The sequence below is a fragment of the Prionailurus viverrinus genome, chromosome A1 (assembly GCF_022837055.1).
Source record: "Prionailurus viverrinus isolate Anna chromosome A1, UM_Priviv_1.0, whole genome shotgun sequence".
Classification (NCBI taxonomy): domain Eukaryota; kingdom Metazoa; phylum Chordata; class Mammalia; order Carnivora; family Felidae; genus Prionailurus; species Prionailurus viverrinus.
The window spans coordinates 181,575,126-181,600,840 of record NC_062561.1 but is presented as its reverse complement, the minus strand read 5'-3'; the positions used below and the strand labels follow the sequence as shown (position 1 = coordinate 181,600,840).

Here is a 25,715-nt window from a genome sequence, read left to right as displayed (position 1 = left end):
AGTCTCAGTTTCCTTATCTGTAAAATCCAGCTAACACTGCCCACTTCACAGATGGTTCTCTGAGGATTAAACGAGGATTAAAGCTGTGTTTCTGGAATTTGAACATGCACACAAGTTACCTGGGGGTCTGGTTAAAATTCAGATTCTGATTCAGCAAGTCTGGGGCAGTAGTGGGGGCAGGCACCAAGAGATTCTGCATTTCTGATAAGCTCCCAAGTACTGCTGATTGCCGCTGGTCCCCATAGCAAGGATGTAAAACAACAGTGTGTCTGCACATACTAGATGCTCACTGACTATCAGTCCCCTGCTCTCCTCAGCTGGGGTACAAAACAGCATCATTGCCATTTATGTCGTTGATGTTACTACTGACAGTAATGCAATAGCATCCATAGATTGAATGCAGTTTATGTGGTGGGCATTGAGCTAAGCCCCTTATGTGTAGTTTCTCTATCTGACCCTCACTAAGATCTTATAAAACAAGTACTGTTATATCAGTGAGGAAACCGAGGCAGAGAGAGGTAAAAGAACCTTCCCAAGGTCACACAGTCAAGAAGAGCCATGAGCAGTTAGAAGCTAGGCAGCTCGCCTTCTGCAGCCCACCCACATCAGCCCCTTGGTGATTGTACCAGCATGATGCTCCCTGGAACCCACAGGTAGGACAGTGACTGAAGACTGGTGAGCATGGTAGATATTGGGCACCAGAGCAGAAAGCTTTTCCAATCCCAGACTCTTCTGTGAAACATTTCCTCAGCCCTGGGAATTCCTCAATGAGAAGAGACTCAATCCTATTTTCTTCTCCTAATTGGATGTCTTTTATTCCTCCTTCCTAATTGAAGTGTGGCCATTGCTGGTTGCCATGGCAGCAGCCAAAGCGCTCATCCCACTGTGGCTTGTCTCTGTCTGTGGCCAATGGGAAATCTACTTTCCCGTATCCTGTGAGGATATAGAGTGTCAGGCTGCCGTGTTTTGGTGGCTAGAGGAGTAAGCAAGGAAGTGAGACACTAGAAAGGCCGTGTGCTCCCACGCGGTCTCCCTACACTGCTGGGTTTGGGGAATCCCTGGTCTGCTTTGAGCTGCTTAATGAGCCAGGCTGCCACAGTGGTACCCATCCTGAGCAGCGTCTGTGTGTAGTACTGGGCTAAGAAATCTGCATGCAGTGTCTCCCTTAACCCTCACAGCGGCCTGAGGAAGAAGCGTTAGGATTGCCTCCACTTGACAGATGAAGGATCAAGATGCAAAAGGGCTAAGTAACCTGCCCAGGTCATCCATCGAGTAAGTGGAGAAGTCCACTTCCTGGTTGCAGCTTCTTTACACATAGCCTTCATACTGTCCTGCCTCTCAGGTGGTTACCCCCCTGTCCACAGACCTGGATTATGGGTTTGGATGAACACGTGGCCTGCCTTGCCCACTATCTCTGGCAACTGTTCTACTGAATGCTTTAGCATGGCATAATCGGGGTCACAGGCTTTCCAGCTGTACCCTGTTGTCCACTCCCTAGCTGCTAAGCTCAGTGCCACTCAGAGAAGGTTCTGTTAAGAAAGCCCACTTCGCAGGCACCCCTCCTATTCCATAGTTAACCATTACAACAAAGAGGCTTTTTTCACCTTGCCATCCCCACCTGGGAAAACCCAGCCCTGTCAAAGGGAACTCTCCGCCCATGCACTAAAACACAGCCATGCCGTATGGTCTCTTGTTAAAATTGTGGTCACAAACCTCACATGAGCCCTAATGCTACTCAGCACTGGTACTGCCTTCCCCTTCCCAGGGGCGAATTCTTACCCTCTCCCCTGTCCTCAGACTTCTGGCCTCTTCTCCCACCCTCATACTCCCCCTGCTGAGGGCCTTGCTCCCCACGGTTCTTGGGGTCTTGCCATTTCTTCTGGCTCTGAGGTCGGCCGCCCGCACTGCCATGTGAGGCGACTTCTCGCTACCTGTTGTTTTCTGGCTCTTTCCTCTCTTCAGTCTTCACTCCTCTGCTGGGCCTGGCCTATCAGTACACCAACAGGCTATTAATTCTCTTAAGAAACAAACAAACAAACAAAAAAAGAACAAAAAGAAAGATTTTACCCATTTCTCCCTCCAGCTATTTTGTTTCTTTCCTTTATAGTAAATGGTGAAATGTTCTCTCTGTAACGCAGTTCACGTGGGATTTCGCCATCATCATTCTGCTAGAAATGTGCTCCCCGAGGTCATCCGTGGCCTCCTCGTTGCTAACCCCAGTGGCCACTTCTCCATCCTCACCCTCCTTGGCCTGTCGACTGTGTTTGGTTCAGTTGCTCCCAGAGTTCTCCTCGGCCTCCTTTGCCCTGACTTGGCTTCCCCAGCACCTCACTCTCAGTGTTCTTCCCTCGTCACTGGCATCTCTGTCTCCTTGGCTGATTCTTCTCATTTCCCCAACTGCTGTGTGTCAGGGCTCAGGACTCGCCCCTCTCCCCTTTTCTGTTTGTTTGCATTCACTGCCTTGGTAATCTCATCTCAATCTCCCGCTTCAAACACCATGTCAGATGTATGGCGCCAGCCTGGGCCTCCCCACTCACAGCTGCATAACACCTCTGCTGTCTGTTCCACATCTTCTCTTGCTTGTCCAGGAGGCATCTCAGATGAACTTGTTCATAAGCACACTCCTGATCTGTCTTCCTGTGTTTTTACTGTCTCAGCTAAAAGCAACTCTGTTCTTCCACTGCCCAGGCCAGAGACCACAGGCTCATCCTTGACCTGTCTCTTCCTCTCCGCTCCACATCTAATCCTTCAGGAATTCCTGGCAGGTCCCTCTTCAGAAGATCCCCAGACCCCGGCCACTTAGCGCTGCTCCTGTCCCACTGCTGTCTGTCACCTGGATTGCGCAGCAGTCTCTCCTGGGTCTCCTTGGTCTGTCCTTGCCTCCCTTCATCTCCTCTCAACACAGTCGCCAGAGTGATCCTATTAAATTGCAAATCAGTGCTTACCACTCCTCTACCTAAAACTTTACATTCGCTTCTGTGTCCATCTGGAGTCAACTCCTGGGCCCCTTGCCTGCCCTCCAAGGCCCTCGGGGATCTGTCTCTTGCTATCTCTCAGATTTTATCCCCAGACTCTTCCTCCAGCCTCCCTGTTCCCCTTGAATATACCATCATGCTCCTTGCCCCAGGCCTTTGCACTTGCTGGCCCCTCTGACCAGAATTCTCTTCTCCCAGATACTGATGGACAGGGCTCACTCTCCCGCCTCATTGTGGGCTTGACCCAGATGTCACCTTCTCAGGGAGGTCTTTCTTCCATCCTATTTAAAAATTACATTCCCCCTCCACTCTTGTCCCCCGCCCCCATGTTATTTTTCTCTGCAGCGCGTTCCCCCACCTAACATTTATCAGTATTACAGATTTTAGGGTATACATGATTTTCACATTTTATCAAACCTCTAGAATCAAGATGCAGTTTATACTAGATGACAGGTCAGAGTGTAATTGACAACTATTTTTCTTTCTTAGTAATGCATGAAATAGTACACTGACTTTACTTACTGATTTGTTTATCTGATTCCCCCAGACTGGAATGTAAGCTCAGGAGGACAGAGATTCTTATCTGCCTTAAATCCTACTGTATCCCCAGCCTTCAAAACAGTGTCTGGCACATAGAGGCTACTTAGCTACCTGTATGTAGTGAATAAATAAATGAATGCCCTCACAGGGCATCATTTACCAAAGTAGACCACATTTATACCTATGAGCCAGCCCCAAATAGACAGTATATCTTGTTGGAATTAATAATAATCTGATGGCAGTGTTACACCTCAAAGCTGTCATTATATTCTTTCCCCCTTGCCCCTCAAACATGGCCTGGCATGTTCTGAACTGTAATATCTGACACATTTGTCTGTCTTCACAAGAAAGTGTGACCCCTTTGGGGGCAACATCCTGTCTTACATGTTTCTATGGCTCCAGAGTCTGCAAAGTGCTCAGAGGATATTTATTAAGTGAGTAAATGAGTAACATACACATATTTGTGTATATTTAAATTTATTACAGGTGACTAAAATGCACAGGTATTTAATTCCTGAACGGACTCTAGTCCTGCAGGTAGGAGTCATTTACCTTGTTTTCTCCACTTGCTCACCACTGTTCTAGAAACTAACCTTTAGACACACAATGAGTTTGCACAGTCCATGCCATGCCCTGGTGCATCCTAATAGAAGGAAAAACTGGTAGAAAGGATCCCAGGTAGATTGGGGAGCCCCCTCCCCATCCCAGGTACCACCCAAGCCTCCACTCAGCTACTGGCCCACTTCACAAACCAGCTTGTGGTATTCCTACCACCCGCTGGCACAGCGGTGTCCTGTTGTGTTTCAGGACAGTGAATTTGTTAACCCCAAACCTGGTCGGGGCTTTTCCAAAGAGGACATGTTGAAACAATAGTAAGACCTGTGAAGAATGATTAAAAGTATTTGGTCATTTTTTCCACTAAGGATGTATGGTAAAAAGTCAAGTCACTGGAAATAAGTCCCCTCTCTGGGAGGTTATATTCAGTGAGATTAATTTTGTGGAGGTTGTTTTCATCTTAAGGCATCCATTTACACCATTCAAAGAAAAACTGTATAGAAAGGTTTACTCAAAAGCAATCTTGCTTCCCTGCCCCTTGCACCCAATCCCACCACCTACCCTGTATAGCTACCCACTTTGATTAGTGTTGTCTTTATCTTCCCATTATTTCTTGTTGCACATATGTGTATGTGATAATGTTCACTACCCTTTGCGCTTCAAATATGGTTCAATATAGTATGTATATATACATAAGCCAGAAAGAGAAATATATATTCTTATCCCTCTTTCCATTTCTTATACAAAAAGTAGCATACTGCATATTCTCTTCTGCACTATTCTATTTTTTCCCTTAACAATACAGCCTGGAAGTCTGTCCACATCAGCACCTAGAGATCTTTCTCATTTTTTATACATGTCTATATAATATCCCATTGTGTAGATATGTTATAGTTTATTCTTCCAGTCCCCCGTTGCTGGCCCTTTGAGTTGTTCAAAATCTTCTTCCTTGACATTGGTCTTGGTGATAATTTTTGGATCTGACTCCAAAAGCACAGGCAACAAAAGCAAAAATAAACAGATGGGACTACATCAAATTAAAAATCTGTACAGCAAAGGAAATCATCAACAAAATGGAAAGGCAACCTGCTGAATAGGAGGAAATATTTGCAAATCATGTATCTGATAAGGGGTTAATATCCAAAATGTATAAAGAACTCATACAACTCCATAGCAAAAAAGCAAAAAATCCAATATAAAAATGTGCAGAGGCTCTTAATAAACATTTTTCTAAAGAAGACATACAGAAGGCCAACAGGTACAGAAAAAGATGCTCACCATCACTAATCATCAGGGAAATGCAAATCAGAGTCACAGTGAGATAGCACCTCACCCTTCTTAGAAAGGCTGTTATCAAAGAGACAAGAAATAGCAAATGTTTGCAAGGATGTGGAATAAAGAAACCCCTTGTGCACTGTTGGTGGTAAAACATTATGCAGAGCTGCTATGGAAACGAGGGTGGGGGGTTCTCAAAAAATTAAAAATAGAATTACCATACGATCTAGCAATCTCACAACTGGGTATATATCCAAGGTTACACCCAGTGATAGCAACATTCTTCACAATAGCCATGAGACAGAAGCAACCTAAAAGTGTATCAGTGGATAAATGGATTTAAAAATGTGGTCTCTTGATATAATGGAATATTACTCAGCCTTAAAAAGGAAAGAAATCCCGTCCCATGCTACAACATGAATGAACTTTGAGAACACTGTGTTAAATCACATAAGCCAGTCACAAAAAGACAAATGTTGTGTGATTCCACTTATAGGAGGGACCTAGAGTCATCAAATTCACAGAAACAGAAAGTAGAATGGTGGTTGCTAGGGACCAGGGGAAGGGAAGAGGGAAGTTACTTAATGGGTGTAGAGTTTCAGATTTCCAAGATGAAAAAAGTACTGGATATCTGGTTCATAACAATGTAACTGTATTTAACACTACTGAACTATATACACTTTAATTAAGATAACCAAATTTTATGTGACAACATGGATGGACCTTAAGAACGTTATATGAAGTGAAATAACCCAGAAAGAGAAATACAAATACTTGTATGATCTCACTTGCATGTGAAATCTATAAAACGAAACTCATAATAACGAAAAACAGATTGATTGTTGTCAGAGGTGGGGTGTAGGGGAAATGGGTGAAGGGTCAAAAGGTGCAAACTTCCAGTCATAAGGTAAATAAGGTCTAACCATGCATTGTAGTCCATGGGGACTATGGTACATAAACAACACTGTATTGCATATTTGGAAGTTGTTAGGAGAGGAGATCTTAAAGGTCTCATTATAAGAAAAAAAATTTCTAGCCATGAGGTGGTGGATGTAAACTTACTGTGGTGATCATTTCATAATAAATACCATACCAAATTGTTTTTTTTTTTTTTAAGTAAACTCTATGCCCAACGTGAACCTCGAACTCAGGACCCTCAGATCAAGAGTCGCATGCTCTACCAACTGAGCCAGCCAGGCGCCACCCAAATCTTTATGTTGTACATCTTAAACTAGTACAGTGTTACATGTCAATTACATCTCAGTAAAGCTGGGGGCAGGAGATGGTAAATTTTATGGGTTTTGTCATAATTAAAAAAAAAAACATACGATAGGTGCTTAGTAAAGATTTGGTGAATGAGTAAACCAATGAATGAGTAAGTTAGTGAATAAATGAGTTATTGGAAATAATTAACAACTAGCCCTTTCCTCCTCCCGGAAACTGCTACCTCATCTGAGGATGTTTCTCATACTCTCCCCAGGAGCCTTGTCAGAATATACCTTGTCAGCCCTGGTTTATACTCTTGCTTTTTCCTGTCCTCAACTAGGGAGGCGCCCAGATCAGCCTGGCTGAGGTCTGTCGGTCTGGGGAGAGGTCGACTCGCTGGTACAACCTCCTGAGCTACAAATACTTGAAGAAGCAGAGCAGGGAGCCCAAGCCAGTGGGAGCCAAGGTCCCCACCCCAGGTCCTGAAAGCACGGTGAGTTGGGCCCCGGGTTTGTACCACCCTCCTAGGTGTGCAGCATCTGGATGGATGACAGGAAAAGCTCTCCCAGAATTGGAGATGACTGGGCCTCAGAGGTGGGGGAAGCAACAGAGGGTATTGGAACAGAGAAGAAGATGATGAGATAGGAGAAACCTCTGCAAACGGGCAGGTAGCCCCCGATCTGCAACCTTCCCCTTCCTCATCTGTGTTCCCCCTTCTGCACTTTGCTTGCCATAGCATAACTTGCCTGATGAAAACCTTAATTTATGATTTTTTTTAATGAAGTAGAAAAGGAAGGAGAAACCTGTAGAAGGTAGAAAAGTAACCTTTATTGAGATACTGCTATCTGCATAGTGGTCCATGGTGGAGGCTTGCTGTAAGACACAGCAGAAAACAACACTGACCGGGGTGTGTTAGGTGGGTGACAGATCAGTCATTTCACCGCTCTGAACCTCTTTTTTCATGCCAAATCCTTATCTAAAAAGGTGGTTAGGAAGGTTTGAAGAAGTATATGTGAAGAGCACTCTGTAAGTGCTTGATAAATGGTATCTGTTTCATTATTGTATATTTCTTAAAAATCTTACATTTGCCTATTTTTGGTTTAAAAATATGTATTGGTTTCATTTTAGTGCAATACACTTTAAAATGTCCTGGGGGGCGCCTGAGTGGCTTAGTCAGTTGGGCGTCCGACTTCAGCTCAGGTCATGATCTCGCGGTTTGGGGGTTCGAGCCCCGCGTTGGGCTCTGTGCTGACAGCTCAGAGCCTAGAGCCTGCTTTGGATTCTGTGTCTCCCTCCCTCTATGCCCCTCCCCTGCTCATGCTCTGTCTCTCTCTCTCCTTCAAAAATAAATAAACATTAAAAAAAAATTCTTTTTAATGTCCTGAAATTGTTTTCTGTACTTGGGAAGCTCACATCTGCTAGCCAAGATTCAACCAAGCAGTGAAGTTGCCCTTGGACATAGAGTGTCACAGCATACAGGATCCTTTTGGAATCCCAAACAGAAAGCGTTTGGGATTCAAATTAGCTCATAATTCTCTGTAGTGTGTCTTCCTTCTGTCAGTACTTGGTTACTTTGGACAGTCATTGCCCAGAATTTCAATGGAGAAGATGGGCTAGGTCAGGTGGTAAGGATAAGGGGAAGGATCAAATCTATTTCCCCCCAACCTCCCTTCCCCTCCTCCTCCTCTTCCTTCTTTTTCATAATCCTTATCATTTCCTGCATTTCCTTTTTTTTCTATTTTTTTTTAATATATTTTTAAGTTTGTTTATTTTTGAGACAGAGAGAGACAGAGCATGAACAGGGGAGGGTCAGAGAGAGAGGGAGACACAGAATCGGAAGCAGGCTTCAGGCTCTGAGCCATCAGCCCAGAGTCCAACGCGGGGCTCGAACTCACGGACCGCGAGATCGTGACCTGAGCTGAAGTCGGACGCTTAACTGACTGAGCCACCCAGGCGCCCCTCCTGCATTTCCTTTTGTGTCAGGCACTGTCCTGTTTATTATGTGCCACTTACCAAGGCTCAGAAAGGTTACCTAAGGACATACATCCAATAAACAACAAAGCTAGGTCTTCCTCACTCCAAAAAGGAGTCCATGAGCTGGCAAATATCTTGAAAACATCCTCTACTTTCTGGAGCATGTCCTTGGGTAAGTGACACCAACCTTAGGCACAATTAGTTTCCTTGTTCCATTTCTCAAGGGAATAATCATAATCTCTATCTCTCAGAATAGTTGTAGAGATTATATAAGATGTTACACATAAGCTGTCTGTCCAGTGCCTGACGTATACCAGGCCTTCAATTGGTGTTAGTCCCCTGTTCCCTAAAAGAAAATTTCAGGGATTTTTCCAAGCTCTGGCCCACACTATAAAGGGTGTTTGCAAATTAGCCATGTGCTCAGAAAGCTACAAGGTCAGTTTTTGCTTTACTATGAGCTGCCATTTACTGAGTGCTAATTATGTGCTAGGTACTCTTCTTTATATATCTTATGTATATATTCTCAATCTTCATAGCAACCCTTTGTAGTAGTTATTAGAAACTACTCTGGAGGAAATTGAGTCTCAGATTAATTTCTTCAAGTCACACAGTCTTCCTCATTGTAGACACCATTCAGTATAGATGTTCTTCCTCCAGGAAGTCTTCCCTGAATGCAACCCCAACCTGACACTGCCATTGCTCTGTTGTTCCTAAATATCCAAAGCTTAACCTCTGGCAAAGTCCTTATCACATTGTTTCACATTATCACATTATTGACAGTTCATGTGATGGTTTCCCTGACTACACTATAATCTCTTTACAGCGAGAGACCTATATTTCTGCCTCACTCAACTCCTAAACTTGACTGTCTTCCAAAAGTCTGTCTGTGCATACAGGAGTTATTCTCAGGAGAACCGCAAATTAGATGAACTAAGTGCTGTATTTCCAGTTTATAAGTGACCTTGGGGCAAGACACATACCCACTCTGGACTTCAGTGTTAGTCTCAGTTCACGGGGAAGTTCACACTCTAAGCTGTGATTCTTGCAAGTAGTATGCAGATGAACCCTTGGGCCTTTGTCTCCACAGGATGCCGTGTCTGCTCTGTTGGAACAGACAGCAGTGGAGCTGGAGAAGAGGCAGGAGGGAAGGATCAACACACAGACCCTGGAAGACAGCTGGTAAGTGAGGGCTCACTTGGGCCTCAGGAACTGATCTGGCGTGGACCTGGATGCAGGAATGAGCTCCCCAAACTCCAGGGCAACCAAGAGAAGTGTTCCCCTGGGAAGACAGAGAACCTCTCTCCTCATGGGTTCTCTATAGGCAACAAGGTGGTACAATTGACCCTTGAACAACACAGGGGCTAGGGGCACTGAGCCACTGCATGGTCCAAAATCTACACAGAACTTTGACTCCCCCAAAACTTAACTACTAATAGTCTACTGTTGACCAGAAGTCTTACCAATAATATAAACAGTCCATTAATATAAACTTTGTATGTTGTATGTGTGACATACTGTATTTTTATAATAAACCAGAAAAAGGGAAATGTTAAGAAAATCAGAAGTAACTATTCAAAAAAAAAAGAATCCACATATAAGTGGACTAGTGCACTTCAAATCCATGTTGTTCCAAAATCAACTGTGTATAGCCTGGTATGATAGTTCCCAAATTTCTTCTCAGTTTGTCATTTTGTGAGCTATAAATCACTCATGCTAGGTCACATATTAGTGTCTAACTTGACTCACACTTATGTTGGTTAAAAAAAAAATTATATTACTATAAATGGAAAGTAAATATCATCTGCCATAAATTGAAGATATTTCAATAAGGAATTTCATTTGACTGCTAGGAACAGGGAGGAGAAATAATAGGCTTAAATAAGATAGTTTATTGCTTTGTTACTTAAAAAGAAGAATGGGAAGAAGCAATCCAAGCCTCCTCTGTCAGCTCCATGGCATTACAGGGAACCCAGTGTCCTCCTCTATTTCTGCTTTGCTTTTCTTACTGGGTGACTGCCATCACCGAGGCTTCTTTCTAGCTCAAAATGGCTGCTGAGTCACCAACCATCAGGCAAGCATTAGAAAAGAGGAAAGACAAAAGAATGTGCCTGTATGCCTTTTAACCAAGGAGCATTCCTCAAAGTCCCACCCAGCAGTTTCTGCTTGGTTCTCACTGGCTGAGCTTAGCCATTTGGCCTACCTAACTGCAAGGGATACAAAAATCAGGGTTCTGTTACTAAGAAAGTAGAAATGGATACTAGGGAGACCATGAGCCATGTCTGCCTCAGAAGGTAACTGGAAAACTTAAATGTAATGAAAATAAAGCAAGAGCATTAAAACCCACCTAGACGTATTGCTTGCTAAGGCTCCAGGCCTGAGGTCTTCTCTCTCCAGATATATTAGAGACATACTTCCAGAGAGAGACTTCTCCTCGGTGTCCACAGAAGAACTGGAGACAGCGTTCTGTCTGTGTGGTTCAGTGCTTCTTAGTCTCTTGTATCCTGAAAGAAAAGTCTCAGTACACATTTAGGAAAAAATAGTATAGACCAGGATTCAAATCTTAGCTTCATGGTTTTTTGTGTAACCTTTGGCAAAGCATTTTTAACTTTTTCTTGTGGCGTGGCACAACACACAAAAGTTCCCCTAAGTGTACAGCTCAGTGAATTTTCAGAAACCAAACTACCCGTGTGACCAGCATCCACATCAAGAGGCACAGCATAACTGGCTCTCTGGAAGCCCAGTCTGGGCCGGTCGGTGCCCTCCACCACAAGGGCAGCCACTGTCAGGACAGTCATTCTAACCTTGGCCGAGCCTCATCTGGAAAAGTGGGACGTCACACTGACTGAGTGGACTTACTGCAGACCACTAAAGGAAAAGCCACTATAATGAAGATAAAGCGCAAAGCTCATAGCGGACACCCAACAGATGGTAGAAATGATCATTCAGGAAATGAGAAGGAACGCCAGCTCCCAGCTAGGAAGGGAGAAGGCAAATCCCATCTCAGAAATGACCACAGCCTGTGAATTTGCCATTTGGGGGAAGTACAGTTGGGCTTAAGTGCACGTGCTCTGAATTCAGACAGATAGGGATTCTGAGTCTTACTCAACCAGCTTCCTGTGGGACCCTGGGTCTGGGTGAGCCTGAGCATCAGTAAGTTTTAAACGCTCCCTGGGTGATCCTAATGTGCAGCCAGGGCCGAGAACCATGGCTTTCAACCTCCATTTCTGCCTCTGTGAAATACAGATTTAATGAATGTCTACAACACATGGGGTATTTGGTAGACTCAATGGAATTATGCATGATAAGATAAGCACTTAGCACAGACTTTGTCCCATGGGAAGCACTCAGTAGCTCTTCTGCATTATTCTGTTACAGCCTCCAGTTATACATTTGGTCTCAGAAGGGGGTCAGCAAATGTTTTCTGGAAAGGTCCAGATAGTAAATGTCTGCTTTGTGGGCCCTGTGGATTCTGGTGCATCTATTCAGCCCTCCTGTTACAGCATCAAAGTATCTGTAGATGATACTTGCCATCATGTCCCCACCACTGAAGCTTTACTTATGGGCGCTGAAATTTGAATTTCGTGTAATTTTCACAGGTCATGAAATATCATTCTTTGTTTGTTTGTTTGTGTTTTTTAGCCATTTAAAAATATAAAAACCATTCACAGCTTGGGCTGTCCAAAACAAGCGGTAGGCTGGATATGGCCCACAGGCACACTTCTCTTTTACTGTTTATTTCTCCATGTGATAAAGGGTGGGGTAAGGTCCCTGAATTTTTATATGTTCATTTGTTTGTTTTAGGGCTCTCTCTAAATTATCTCAGTTTCTCTCTTTCTCTCTTTCTCCCTCCCTGTGTCCCTTTCTTTCCCCCTCTTTCCTTTCCCTTTACATTCATTTCTACCTCCCCTTTCCTTCTCCCTCTCTCCTCTCCCTCTCTCTCTCTAACTCTCTGTGGCACACTGCTGTGCTAGGCTAGGCTGTGCAAAGGTCTGATGCCGGAAAGGCCCAGGACCTGTGTTCCAAAACCCTGGCACAAGATCAGTGGTTTCTGCCAAATTCCAAGCTTGTGGTGAGACTTTTCAAGCCATCCCCTAGCAACTGCCTTCTGTTCTCTATCCCTTTGTGGCCCCCTCTCTCCCCACCCCTGCCATTCAAACTTCCCTAGACACTGACTTACAAAGAGGACTGGGAATCCCAGAGCTGCTGTACTGGAGTAAATCCATCCACAGCACCAACCCCCCCCCCCCCCCCCCCCCCCCCGGACTGGAGGCTTCTCTTGGTCCTGGAATGTTAACTAGGTTTGCTGTGCCTGCTGCACTCCAGAGTCATGCATGGAGGTCCCCCAAAGACTGGCCCTCTGTGCTAATTTCCACTCTTTCTCTCTCAGCACCCAAGGGACAGGGTACCATAGTTACTCCCTCCTCTTATTTTCTTAGGTTTCTTTAGTGCATATAATCACAAGACTGGATTTTTTTTTAAGATCCACAAGCAAAACAAAATTCTAAGAGTATTAGAAAATAAAAGAGAATATAATCACAATGCTAGGGTGAAAGTCCTTGTATTTGCCTCCTTGAGAACTTGTGTGTGTTTGTCTAGGGCAGAGGTTGAGAAATAGCATTGCTGGGCCTCAGGGCATGTGTGCTTTATATTTTAATAGGCATTGCAGAATAGTTCTCAAATAAGATTGTACTAGCAAGTGCACCTACCAGCAGCGATTAAAAGGACCCTTAAGCTACACCCTCTCCAATACTCAATATAATCTAACTACAGTACTTAATCAAGAATACATACGTGTTTTATTTTAGAAGATACTGCTAAAGTGACTTCAGAGTGTAAATTGGCTGCTCTGATGTCTATTCCCTGCGGAGATATGCCTATTTTCCATGCCTTCACCAGCACTTGATATTATCTGATATCTATATATTTTGCCACTCTAAAGGGTGAAAAGATGTCTACTTTAATCATTTTTCTCGACAATTGAGTTGTTTTGTTTTTTTTTTCCTTTCCAGAAATATTTAGATCAGGTTCCCGGTCAAAAAGAAAAGACTTCCGTAGTCATTAAGCACTTACAGTGGAGTTGGACAGCCTTGGATTGGAAACCTGGCTGTACCACTTCGTGGTCTGTGACATGAGACAAGGCCTGTCAACCTCCTGATCCTCAGCTTTTGAATCTGTAAAATGGAGACGATAATTGCTTTCAGTGTTGTTGTAAGGCCTTAGCATAGCACCTGGCGCTTAGTAAGCCTTCATTAAATGCTGGTCAATGTGGCATCTGCCATGTTCTTAGGGAGGTGCTCTTTGTGTGTTCCCATGTTCAGTGGTCCTTTTATGTGTAGATCAAGATGATGTGAAGCAAGGGTGGGAGAGCAAGGAGTCTCTGTTAGCACTGGTCCCCATCTAAGAACAGGGGAGGTTTTGGTCAAGCGACTGGGGCTGGAGATCCAAGATCTTTTCTCCCCATCAGGAAAATCCCAAGGGAGATTTTATTTTTGTCCACAGTCTCACTGAGCCAGCTGATTGGATGTCCAATTCTCTGCTTTTGGCTGGAATTCCTTTGACTCAGTATGGCAACTCTGTCTCCTGCTGATCAGAAGCCTGGCAGTTATGTATGTCTTTGAGAAGTAAAAATGGGACTAAAGAAAAATTAGCAATTAACAAATGCAGTCCCTTTGCCACAAGAACTCCTCCCAACCCTGGAGTCTGAAGGGAAAGAATCATTGTGAAAGATATCACCAAAAATAAACTGTTTGCAACAAATGGTACCAGAACACCATTGGATATGCATATAGAATAAAACCTTTGAGCACCACATACAAAAATTAATCTGAAATGGATCATATAGTAAAACTATAAAACTACTAAAAATATAAAAGAAACTCTTTGTAACCTTGAGACAGGCAGCGATTTCTTAGGCAGGACAGAAGAAACACAAATCATAAAAGAAAAAAAACTTGCCAGGTTGGACTTTATCACTACCAAAGTTCTTTGGAAGATACTGTTTAGAAAATGAAAAGGCATGCCACAGACGTGGAGCAAATATGTACGAAGAGTTCATATCCAGGAGATGTAATGAACTCTGACATCTCAGTAATAAAATGACAACCCAAGTTTTAAAGCAGGCCACATACTCTGACAGATACTTCACGAAGGAAAATATATGAATGGTCAGTAAATGCAGGAAAGTGCAAATTAAAACCACAATGAGATATGAACACACCCCCAGCAGAATGACTGAACTTCGAGACTGACAATAGCAAATAGAGATGAGGAACTGAAATTCTCATAATATTGTCGGTGGGAAAACCAGTTTGTCAGTTTCTTAAAGGGGTAAACCTATACTGACTGTATGACCCAGCTCTACTCCTCGGTATACATCTGTTACGGTCTGAATTGTGTCCCCACCCGCCCATCCAAATTCATATGCTGAAGCTCTGACCCTTGCTCATACCTCAGAATGTGACTGTAATGTAAAGATGGGGCCTTAAAAGAAATGAAGAAGTTAACATGAGGCCATCAAAATGTGGGTAGGTCCAAATCTGGTATGGCTGTTGTCCTTGTAAGAGGAGGAAATTTGGGCACAGAGAGACATCAGGGATGTGCACACAGAGGGAATACCACTTGAGGACATCAAGAAGGTGGTCATCTGCAAGAGAGAGAGAGAGGCATCAGAGGAAACCAAAGCTGTCCACATCTTGATCTTGGACTTTTAGCCTTCAGAACTGTGAGAAATAATTTCTGTTCGTTAAGCCACCCAGTCTGTGGTATTGTGCTGTGGCAACCCCAGCAAACTAATACAATAGCCAAGAGAAGTGAAAACCTGTATCTACATAGAATTGTAGGTGAATGTCTTTAAGAAGCTTTATTCATAATTGCTAAGAAATGGAAGTCATTCAAGCGTTCATCACCTGATGAATGGCTATCTGAATTGCGATCTGTCCATTCTATTGGGAATGCTACTCTTCAATAAAAAGAAGTGAACAGGCACCAACATAGTTCAGGGACAAAAGAGCACACACTATCTGATTCCATGTATGTGAAATGTTAGAAAACTCAGATTCAATCTGTAGTGACAGAAAGCTGATCAGTGGTGGGCTTGGGATGGGGACAGATTAAATAGGAAAGGGTACAAGAAACCTTTCGGGGTAATGGAATGTTCTGTATCTCAAGTGTGGCAATGACTACACAGGGGAATACATGGGTCAAAACTCATGAAACTGTACAGTGATAAGAATGCATTTTGTTGTATGTCAAATAGACCTCACTAATTTTTTTGGTTTGTTTAAATGTGTCCTCGGTTGTGAAAAGGCTTGGAAGCCCTGCCCTGAGGGCATTTAAAGACAGGTGAGCAGCTCAGAGTGGTCTCTGGGCAGGTAACCAAAGCTCTTTGTCATCACAGGAGGTACGAGGAGACCAGCGAGAACGAAGCAGCAGAGGAGGAAGAGGAGGAGGGAGAGGAGGATGTTTTCGCTGAGAAAGCCTTGCCGCATAGGGATGAGTGCCCAGCATTAAAGGTAGGCAGAGCCAGGGAGGCAGGAAGGGCTGTCTTGGAGAAATAGCCCTCAGTGCTTGAGTCCAGGCATTCCGAAAATGCTCCTCCATCATCAGGCAACAGGCCCTCAGGACAGGGTGACCTGCAGAAGGTTGCAGAGGAGTGTCCTGCCTGTATTTGGGGTCATCTCTGACAGTGAACCACAGGAGGCTGGCTCTCCCCTCATCTCTCCTGCCCTCCACAGCTCCCCTGTTTCTCTGGACTGACCTAAAGCTTGGCAGCCAGATGAGTCTGGGTTCAGATGCTGGCTCTGCTACCCTTTTGCTGTGTAGTCTTAGGCAGGTGCTTTCATCCCTCTCCAGCCTTCATTTGCTCATCTCTAAAATGGAAACCATAATACTGACCTTGCAGACCAGCTCTGAGGTTTCAGAAGAATGTATTTCTTCATTTGGATCTGCCCAAAGTACACTAGGAAAAAGGAGTCCAGTCAGTTTCCCCTCACCACCTCCTTTCCTGCTGCACTTAGGGTTACACACTATAACCAGCTTCACTCTCCATAGAGGTCTCTCTGTTTTTTCCACCAGCAGGAAATAGAGCACCCCATGGTGTGCAGGCAGGGTTGGAGTTGCAAGTTGTGCACTGCACAAAGGTACCTGGCCAAGAGGGGCTGGAGAAGAACTTAGGGCTGCCTTCCAATGGCTCCCCACCAAGAGGCCATAATTTCTCCAGCCAAAGCAGGCACCTTTTTCAAAATTCTAGAAAGCACTGTCTTGCCTAACAGGACCCTGCATTTAGATGTTGTCGTTTGTCTTTTGCCAGTAACTATGAAAGGATGGTAGAAAACCTGAACACCGAGTTTAAAATAGGAGATTTGCAGGTTCCCTCCAAAATTCCAGGAAAGCACTTGGCTGCAGCAGGGGAGGCCTTGGATGTGGCTTTGTCAAAATGTGGTTGGCATATAAGTTCTGAGGGTATGAAGTTGAGGACATCCATCCATATACTGCTCACGTGAGCTTGTTTGGGGACTGAATGTGCTCCAGCCCACAGGAGTCATGGAGGAATAGGGGCCAGCACTTGGGGCCTTGGACACTGTCCTCGCTGGCAGGGCCAGGGCCTAGGAAGCCCCCAACTATGTCTGTGGGCCAAAGTCCACATGACAGGAATGGGGATGGCTGGGGAGTCAGCCCAACAAGTCTTGGGCTGGGTGGCCGATACTCTGTGGACACAAGTGGCCTCAAAGCTCTGACTTCTTCTTCAGGTGGACAAAGAGACCAACACAGAGACCCCGACCCCATCTCCCACAGTGGTGCGGCCCAAGGACCGACGGGTGGGCACACCATCCCCAGGGCCGTTTCTTCGAGGGAGCACCATTATCCGCTCTAAGACCTTCTCCCCAGGACCCCAAAGCCAGTATGTGTGCCGGGTAAGCAAATGTGTGGTACTGCCCTCCTCCCAGAGTATCTGCTTCCCATAGAGTGGTGAGTGTTTTCAGCCTCCCAGAGTTCTGGGTGCAAGTTCTGGTTACCCTCACTTTGTCAGGTATCCTCAGGCAAGCTAATACCTCAGCTCATGTGGAATTAATAGACTGACTTCAAAGGATTGATTTAGGGACTGCATTAGAGAAAGTGTAGGAAAAGCTTGGTAACCAGTACGTGGCCAATTTTTAATAATTCCAACCAACTTTTCCCTCCTTGTTTACATCCTGCCCTTCCCTTCTACACGACTGCTTGCTGAGGTCAGACTGACCCCTCACCATCCCTGAGCTGGCATTTCTTCCCCACTCCCATGGCGATCTGGTGTGCAGCCCGAGGTTGCAAAAAGGCAACGTGCCCGTACCATTTAGTCACAAGTTTGGTTTTAATTGAACCTGTTGCCAACACTGAAAACTTAGGGAAGGCAATTAAAAATGAAATAAAAATGAAGACATTTAACATAAAATTCTAGTTTCTCTTGAAAAAAAAAATAATAAACTGTCTGGCACCATGGGCCACACATGGTCTCATGGCAACAGCTGGCTAGAGCTAAGCAGTGGGGCAGCTTCCCTTAGATGATTGGAGAAGAGCAGCTTTTAAGTTCCCTCTGGTCACCTGGCCCTCTTTACCTATTTTGGTTGCTAGCCTTCTCCTAATTTTTTCATAATATGGCACTGTAACCAACTTACTAGCTACTTGCCAGTTATTCCCCACGTCCCTCCTAGAAATAACAGAAACCCCTCCCTTCTGTGTCAAGCCTCTAGCTAATTGTTTGAGCTTGTCAGCATCTGCCCATTGGCTGCCTATCTTGAGAAAGGTACAGAGTTTCCTGAAGTCACTGAATGTAAGTTTGATGTTAGGGAATTCCTGAATCATAGCTGAAGAAGAGAAAAATCCCAACTCATGCTGCAAGTGTGAATAATTTGAAAGATTTAGAAAAGCCCTTAGGTTAATGGAGAACACCCTCTGTTTTTGGCAAAATTGCTGTTTTTGTGACTGTGCCCTGGAATTCAAACACAAAGTGAAGAATGTCACTTGACAGAAAAATCACACCAGAAGAAATGATTGATTCATTCTTTTTCATCAGAATTCGAACGCAGTTGTAATTTTGTCAAATGGAAGATAGAAGGTAATAACTCTTGTAAAGTGTTTCTCTTTTCCAACTAAAGTCTCAAAGTTTTTTCCCCAGTACTTACTTACTAGTAAGATTCTGGTCCCCTGTTTGGATGGACTCCCTTTCAGCAGCCCTTTCTCAGGACTGGCATTTTCACATAACAAGGAGTTCTAATCCTATTTATTAAGCATCTATAACACACCTAGCACGACGGTGGGCCCTTCCCATATTTCATTATCTGGACCAGTTTCCAACCCGGCAAGGCTGCAAATTAAGAAATGCCTAGGCAGCATGCATCACATGCAACAGATGGGAAGGGCCTTTCGTATGGCAACACCACAGTGGCATAAAGCAGAGAAGCAATTACCATTAATTTTTGTGGAAAATGTTTTTAGCCCTTCCAGACCTAAAAAATAACCTCTCTTAGGCTTTTCTGATGCCTTACGATGCATCCTGCTAAAAGATGCGCAGAATTAATGGAGATGCTCACAGACACAGTTCAAGGCTGTGGCAGCCTGATGCTGAGATGCTCGGTGTGGTCCTGGGGAAGGAGCTCAGAGGTGCCCCTGTCACATTCAGGGTGCCGCTGCCTCCATGAGGGCTCACTGCAAAAGAAACACTAGGTGTTGTTTTATCTTTTTGCCTTTTTCACGAAAGTAAAAATCCTCCTTCACATGTCTTTCAACTAGTGAAAACAGACACCAATGTAGGTCTTTTGTAAAAGCAAAGTGGCATAACATGCACTTTCAAAAAGCAGGGATGCGAGTATTTTTCCTTTTTGCTTTCTGACTGTCCCACTTCAGCCGCAGGTTGTCTCTTTCTTGTAAAATTTTACTGAAGGCTGCAAAAAGAGGCCAGTGGTACAACATCCTGAATTTTTCCCTATCACTTCCCTGACCTGAAAACCCTGATGGCATGAGGTCTGGTGACAACTTAACCCTCTGTTTTGAACCTACAAAATGAATATCACCACACTCCCCACAGGAAATACTGGGGTCTGTGCCCCAGCCTGCCCCCGGTACACAGCCAGCTCCATGTTTTCCAGTCTGGGACTCTGGCACTCCACTTCCTACCATCAAGTCCTGTGCCAATCGGGGTTCTTAATGGCAAACAGTGGAAACACACTGTGAGCAGTATATGCAGGAAAGAATTTCCTGGAAAAGAAACTGAGGAGCTCACATATTCATTGGAAGGTTGTAGAACCAGCCTCAGAAGTCAGGCAGGAAGAGGGGCAGGCCAGACCACAGCTAAAATCATCCCACAAAACCAGTCTAGTGAGGATAATACCAGTGCTGCTGCCAGACGTGGCCCAGCTGGTCCCACTCCTGCCACAGGGTTCAATATCGATCATTCCCCCTGAGAGTCCTGAACCTATAGGAGGCCAGGGAAGCTGTGGTTGCTGCTGCGGGCACCACTGCTCACCAGGGATGGCTTCTCCCTGAGATACTCCCAGAAGGGGCACACTCATTGAACAAAAGCAAGTGGTCTGGTGAAATCTGAGAGGCACAGTAACAGCATTGGGTCCAGCTAGCCAGATTATGATTCAAAGCCTGGGCAGTTGCAGGCAATGGACGGAGCCTAGTCCCACGCCTGCTTCTAGCTGCAAGTGAGACCGGGAAAGCAAGACTGGCGCTTCCAGCTTCCTTAGTGGAAGGTGGGCTTTGTCTCCCACTGTGAGTCAGAAGGTGGGGATTTCCCCACCCATGGAATGGAGTTGCAAATGCTAATAAGCACCATTTCCTTATAAAACAAACATTTTCTGTGTCATCTAATCTCAGCAACAACTCTGCAGGGCAAATCATGTTTACCCCATTTCACAGATGCAGAAACTGAGACTCAGAAAGTCAGAGTACTGTCCTCTGGGTCACACAGCTTATTAGGTGCAAATCCAGGGGTCTGACCCTAGAGCCCACAGCCCTTCTGTTACTCAGAGCTACCTCCCAAAAACTTCCCTTGCCCTCTCCCAGGGTACATAGGAATAGTTTACTTTGCTGGCCTGATGCCACACTTCTGCACACCAAGTGTCCTCTGCTGGGTATCTCCCTTCTTTGGTCATCAGCACAGCCTGTGTCATTTGGTTAGTTGCCCTGGATTGGTCCCCTACTGAACTTGAAGTCCATGAGCATAGGGACAATGTGTTCCACTCCCTGCAGTTCTCCACGACCCCTGGGTATTTGACACTTGCACAATCACCAGCAGTGTTGTCACATGTGTTGGTTGGCTCATCCTGACCTGATGAAAACAGGCCTTCCAAAATTCTCATTCCTGAACTAGCTGCCCAGAACTGTCAATTATTTCACCTCTTTGTTCCTAGTGTCCCTAACCATTACATGGAAATAATAAAGCAACAGTATTCTCTACCATGTCTGAGAATAAGGACCTAATGTAGTTTTCATCACTCTTTTCTAACATCATCTTTAGTCCCAGAACAACTATGACATAAGGATCAGTTGTCCTGACCGGTGTTTCTAGTTGGTATCACACACATTCCATGAGTGCCAGCATTGGCCTGGAGCAGTGTGGGCCAAAGCCCCCTCCTGGTATGAAATCCAGCTAGTCCGTTTGTACAAATCCACCCCAGTCAAGATGGCCCACCCCTCCTTCTCTAGATCCTTTTTATCTCTGAGCCCTCCGTGCATCCTGGGGGCCAGGAGGGGACCCAGCCTTAGAGTCAGATTGACTGGAACTTGAACTCTTGTTCTGATGCTCCCCAGCCATGTGGTTTGTAAAAGTGTCTTAATCTTCCCGGGCCTCAATTCCCTCCATTGGGATTGTTTGAGGATTAAATATAACTGTCCATAAAGCACATGGCATGTATTGTTACTGTTACTCTGTTTCTGATTCTGTAAAGACTGCCTCCTGCAGTAGCTTTTGTCAGTTACATCCCTGGGGTTGCCCATGTCCATGTGCGTCTGCACTGCAGGACTATTAATATCATTATCACTAGTACTTATCTGTAACCACAAAAGCAACGACACAAACACTCAGGAGAGGACTGAGAAGTGAGCAGACAGCTGCCTGCCAGAACAAACAGGCTCTGCGGCATCTGCCTGCGGCCATCCCACCACCTCGGAAATGTAACTTGAGAAAGAAGCCTGTGCCCTGCACATCCTGGGCTGGGCTGCCCTTCCAGCCTCCCTCTCCAGTCCTCCGCTGTCTGGGGCACTCTCAGTAGAAAAGCGTCCTTCCTGATCTCTGGCCGTGGAGGGGGAGTGTTAGCCCTCTGGGGAGAGTCCAGATAACTGAGTGATTGAAGGGAATCTGAGGAGGGCAGGAGCTCACAGAGCCGGTCTGCCCGGTCTTATCTCATATTTCATATTTCTCATGTATCTTGACAGCCGCTCCATTTGAGCCATCAAGGCGGGCTCTACAGGTGACAGGGAACAGTGGATGCGAACAGGCCTTGGTGTCGTAGGTCCAGGGGGCATGAGATGTTGGCGTCACACTGTCTGGTGTCAGCCCCACTGTGCTGCCAACCACACAGGAACCCCAACACCCTTCTGGCCCCAGCGTGCCTTCCAGATGTACTCTGGCCCCAATTAACTTCCCAGGACTTTTTTCCTGCAGCTGAACCGAAGTGACAGTGACAGCTCCACGCTGTCCAAGAAGCCACCTTTTGTTCGAAACTCCCTGGAGCGGCGCAGTGTCCGGATGAAGAGGGTAAGACAATCACCTCAAAGCCGTTTGTACACCTGCTCCGCCATCATTCCCACCCCTCACGAGCACAACCCCCATGTCTGACCATTTCTTCTTAGCCACCGGTTTGAACAATGTTGCTTTTGCAAGCCTGATGGTGTTTACCAACTGTAAAGCCTGTGTAGGCACTGGGGAAGGTTCCAAACTGTAAATGTAACATTATTATGATGACAGATAGGTTAGATTCAGAGTATGGTACTTGGCCTTATCTTCCAGGGTAGAAATCAAAGTCATTAAGAGCTAACCAACTCAAAATCTCACAGTCACTGATGGAAGCCTGCCCCTTGCTCCACTCTGCTCAGCGTGACATTCAGCTGACCAAGCAAAGGTTCTGACAGCCCTCCCTGCTGGCAGAGAAGCCAGACACCTCCAAGCAGCAACCGGGAACGGGGAGGTGCAAATGGGTTTCTCTCGGTCTGGCTGGAAGAGCACTAGGGAGAGGCCATGAGCTGCCTTTGCAGAGAAGGTCCCACCTTGCCTGATGGAGGCTTGGCTCAGAGATGGGGACCGAGTGGTGTTAGGCAAAGGACTGGCTCCTGGTATGGACTTTGTTACCAGTCAGAGCTGTAGGGGATGCAGACAGCCCTTCCCACTCTGGGCTTTCAGCACAGACTCTACAGCAACTCTGGTGAGTTTGCAGAACCAGAAGAAGCAGGAGTTAGAATGTCAGAAAGACAAGCAGAGGGTGCAAAGCGAAAAGAACATGCAGGGAGAGAGAGTACCAGCAGCACCAAGCACAGGAAGTTCCTGCGGACCTGCTGCAGACAGAAGAGTCAGGAATAGGACCTTTGTCTATCATCACCACCCCCAAGGCTCCAGAAAGAACTAGAGAGCACAGGAGAAAGAAGGCCACAGGGAAGGGCAAAAGTGTTGGCAGCAGGGGCCTGTGGACATGGCTTCAGGTGACAGGGATGGCCCACTGCCCACCTGGGAACCCCCTCCTCCAGCCCTGTCTGGTGCTGAAGGGTCTCTGGAGCACCAAGAGTCCTCTAAGGAGGTTCCTGACAGTGCACATTTCCCAGGCCACACTCCCAGACAGTCTCATTTGGTAGCTGGGGTGGGGTCCTGGAAACTGCATTTTGATAAGGCAGGTGTTCCATGATCCACACCTGGAGAAAGGCCTCCATGGAAGCTCCTACCTGCTCCCCCTGTGGTTCCTACAACTCCATGTCAAGGCAGGCCTGCACAATTTCCCCCTCTTCACCTCTTTTTCCCTTAGCCAATGGGAAGACTTCCTGACAGAACCCTTGCTGGATCTGAGCCCACGTTTCCTTCAGATCCTAACTCTGTTCTGAGAGGCAGGAGAGTCCCGAGGCTGGGCCAGGGCCCTTGGGTCCTGCAGTCCTTCTTCCCCTTGCTGCCTGAGCTCTGTCTCTCTCTGCTTCAGCCTGTCCAGGCAGGTTTCCAAGGCTGGACATCAGTCAGAACAAAGCAAAAGAGCCTCATGAGTTACTCTGAGAACTTGACTCACACAGATCACTCAACTGAATTTCCTGACCCTGCTCCTTTATGAACACACACTAGATGATGGTCTCCCTCAAAGGGTATTATAGAACTTGAACTTGTGCACTGAGCTGTTTCACGGTCCCAAAAGTATGCTTGCCAGCCTTAACTGAGGATGGCTCAGCTCTGGCAGTAATGTCTTATGTGCCATCTCTCAGATCAATCTGTTAGTCATTATGTTTGGTTTCTGTTGCATAACACATCGCAGCAAACTTAGCAGCTTAAAACGATACAAATTCAGGATCTCATAGTTTCCACAGGTCAGGAATTCAGGCACAGATAGCCGGATTCTCTGCTCAGCATCTCATCAGGCTAAAATCTAGGTGTTGGCGGACTACATCCTCATCTGGAGTTTGAGTAGGGAAAGATTCACTTCCAGGCTCCCCCGGGACATTGGCAGAATCCCTTGTCTTTTCTTGCTAGATGCAGGAAATGGATGAAAAAGTCATCCTCACGTCCTTGCCATGTGGCCCTTTTCACAACACACATTGCTTCTTCAAGGCCGGCAGGAGATCTCTTTCCAGAAAGGGCCCAGTTCGCCTCAGTGGATGAGGTCAGGCCCACCAGGAAAGTCACCCCTTAATCATGGGAGTGCTATCCCATGGTATTCACAGGTGCCCCCAGCCCTGAACTGAAGAGGGGGCATTATACAGGGAGGGTGTGCCTGGGGTAGGGGGTGGTGTTGGTGGTGGGAACCTTGGGGCTGGCTTAGAATTCTGCCTCCCTCAGTCAGCCATTTTTAAATCATTGTTGTTTTGTGATAAGAGAAGGAGAAGAAACGGTTGTATTACTGGGGATCTCATCCATACAGATAACTGTATCTCTATGGGTATAAGAAGAACTCAGCTCAAATTTAGCTGGAGAGTGCAAAGGAGAATTCACTGGCTCATTAGTGGAAAACCCCAGGATGCTGGACCTGCAGGCATGAATTGATCCTTTGTTGAGACAGTGTCCTCAAGCCCCAGTCCCCCTCTCATGGCACTGCTCCCCCCAGATAGCTTAATTCTTTTTTTTTTAATGTTTATCTATTATTTTTGAGAGACAGTGCAAGCGGAGGAAAGGCGGAGAGAAAGGGGGACAGAGTATCCGAAGCGGGCTCTGTGCTGACTGCAGCGAGTTCGACGTGGAGCTCAAACTCACAAACCACGAGATCATGACCTGAGCTGCAGTCAGACACTCAAACTGAGCCACCTAGGCACCCCTAGCTTAATTCTTAAAAAGGGTCACACCGTATGGTAGGAAAGATGGCCACGATCAGTTCCAGGTTGATATCTTGTTGGCTTAACAAACTGTGTGTAAAGGATGCTCTTTTTTTCCATGGCTTTTTTTTTTTTTAAGCAAAAGTGCCAGTACTGGAGGTTATTGGCTAGGCTTAGATGATACTCACCCCTGAAACAGTCACTGAGGTTCTCACTGCCAAGTTTCAGGTCACATTCCTGTCCCTGAAGTCCCGTATGAACCACCATGTAGGTTGAATGTGAAGTAGGAGTGGATCCCCAAGGGAAGATGAGGGCACTGTTACTGCAAAGGGAAGCAAGTGCTGGACAAGCAGAACCAACACTCATCCGTTACGGGAACATAAAGTTGAGAAGACCTAATGTCTGCCCTCACGGGAGCTCAGACCTGCACTGAGGAAGAAACAACTTCAGAGCAGGATAATGACAAGAATCCAAGAGCCAAGTGTGAATCAGGGCACTGAGAGCAGGGCAATCGGGCAGTGTGGAGGGTGAGCAGGTGGTTCTGGAGCCACCTGCCTGGGGAAGAATCTCAGCTCTACCTCCCAGCGCCATGCCTGGGACATACAGGTGCTCAACAGATAAGCTGTGGGAGTGGGAGAAATCGACAGGCTCTGGGGGAGGGCGAGCCCCATTTTTGAAGGAGTGGAAGCCTGCGGTTGAACACAAAAGGGTATTTGA

General features: G+C 45.9%; 1 protein-coding gene across 2 annotated transcripts in view; it reads left to right on the top strand.

The window, feature by feature from the left end:
- WWC1 (WW and C2 domain containing 1) overlaps positions 1-25,715 on the top strand; it is a 154,074-nt gene that overhangs the window by 123,942 nt on the left and 4,417 nt on the right. For both annotated transcript variants that reach the window (XM_047871447.1, XM_047871456.1), the window contains 5 exons: positions 6,892-7,044; positions 9,613-9,704; positions 15,922-16,036; positions 17,273-17,437; positions 22,168-22,260. In XM_047871447.1, the coding sequence (XP_047727403.1) occupies positions 6,892-7,044; positions 9,613-9,704; positions 15,922-16,036; positions 17,273-17,437; positions 22,168-22,260 (618 nt within the window). The remainder of the gene's footprint in view (positions 1-6,891; positions 7,045-9,612; positions 9,705-15,921; positions 16,037-17,272; positions 17,438-22,167; positions 22,261-25,715) is intronic.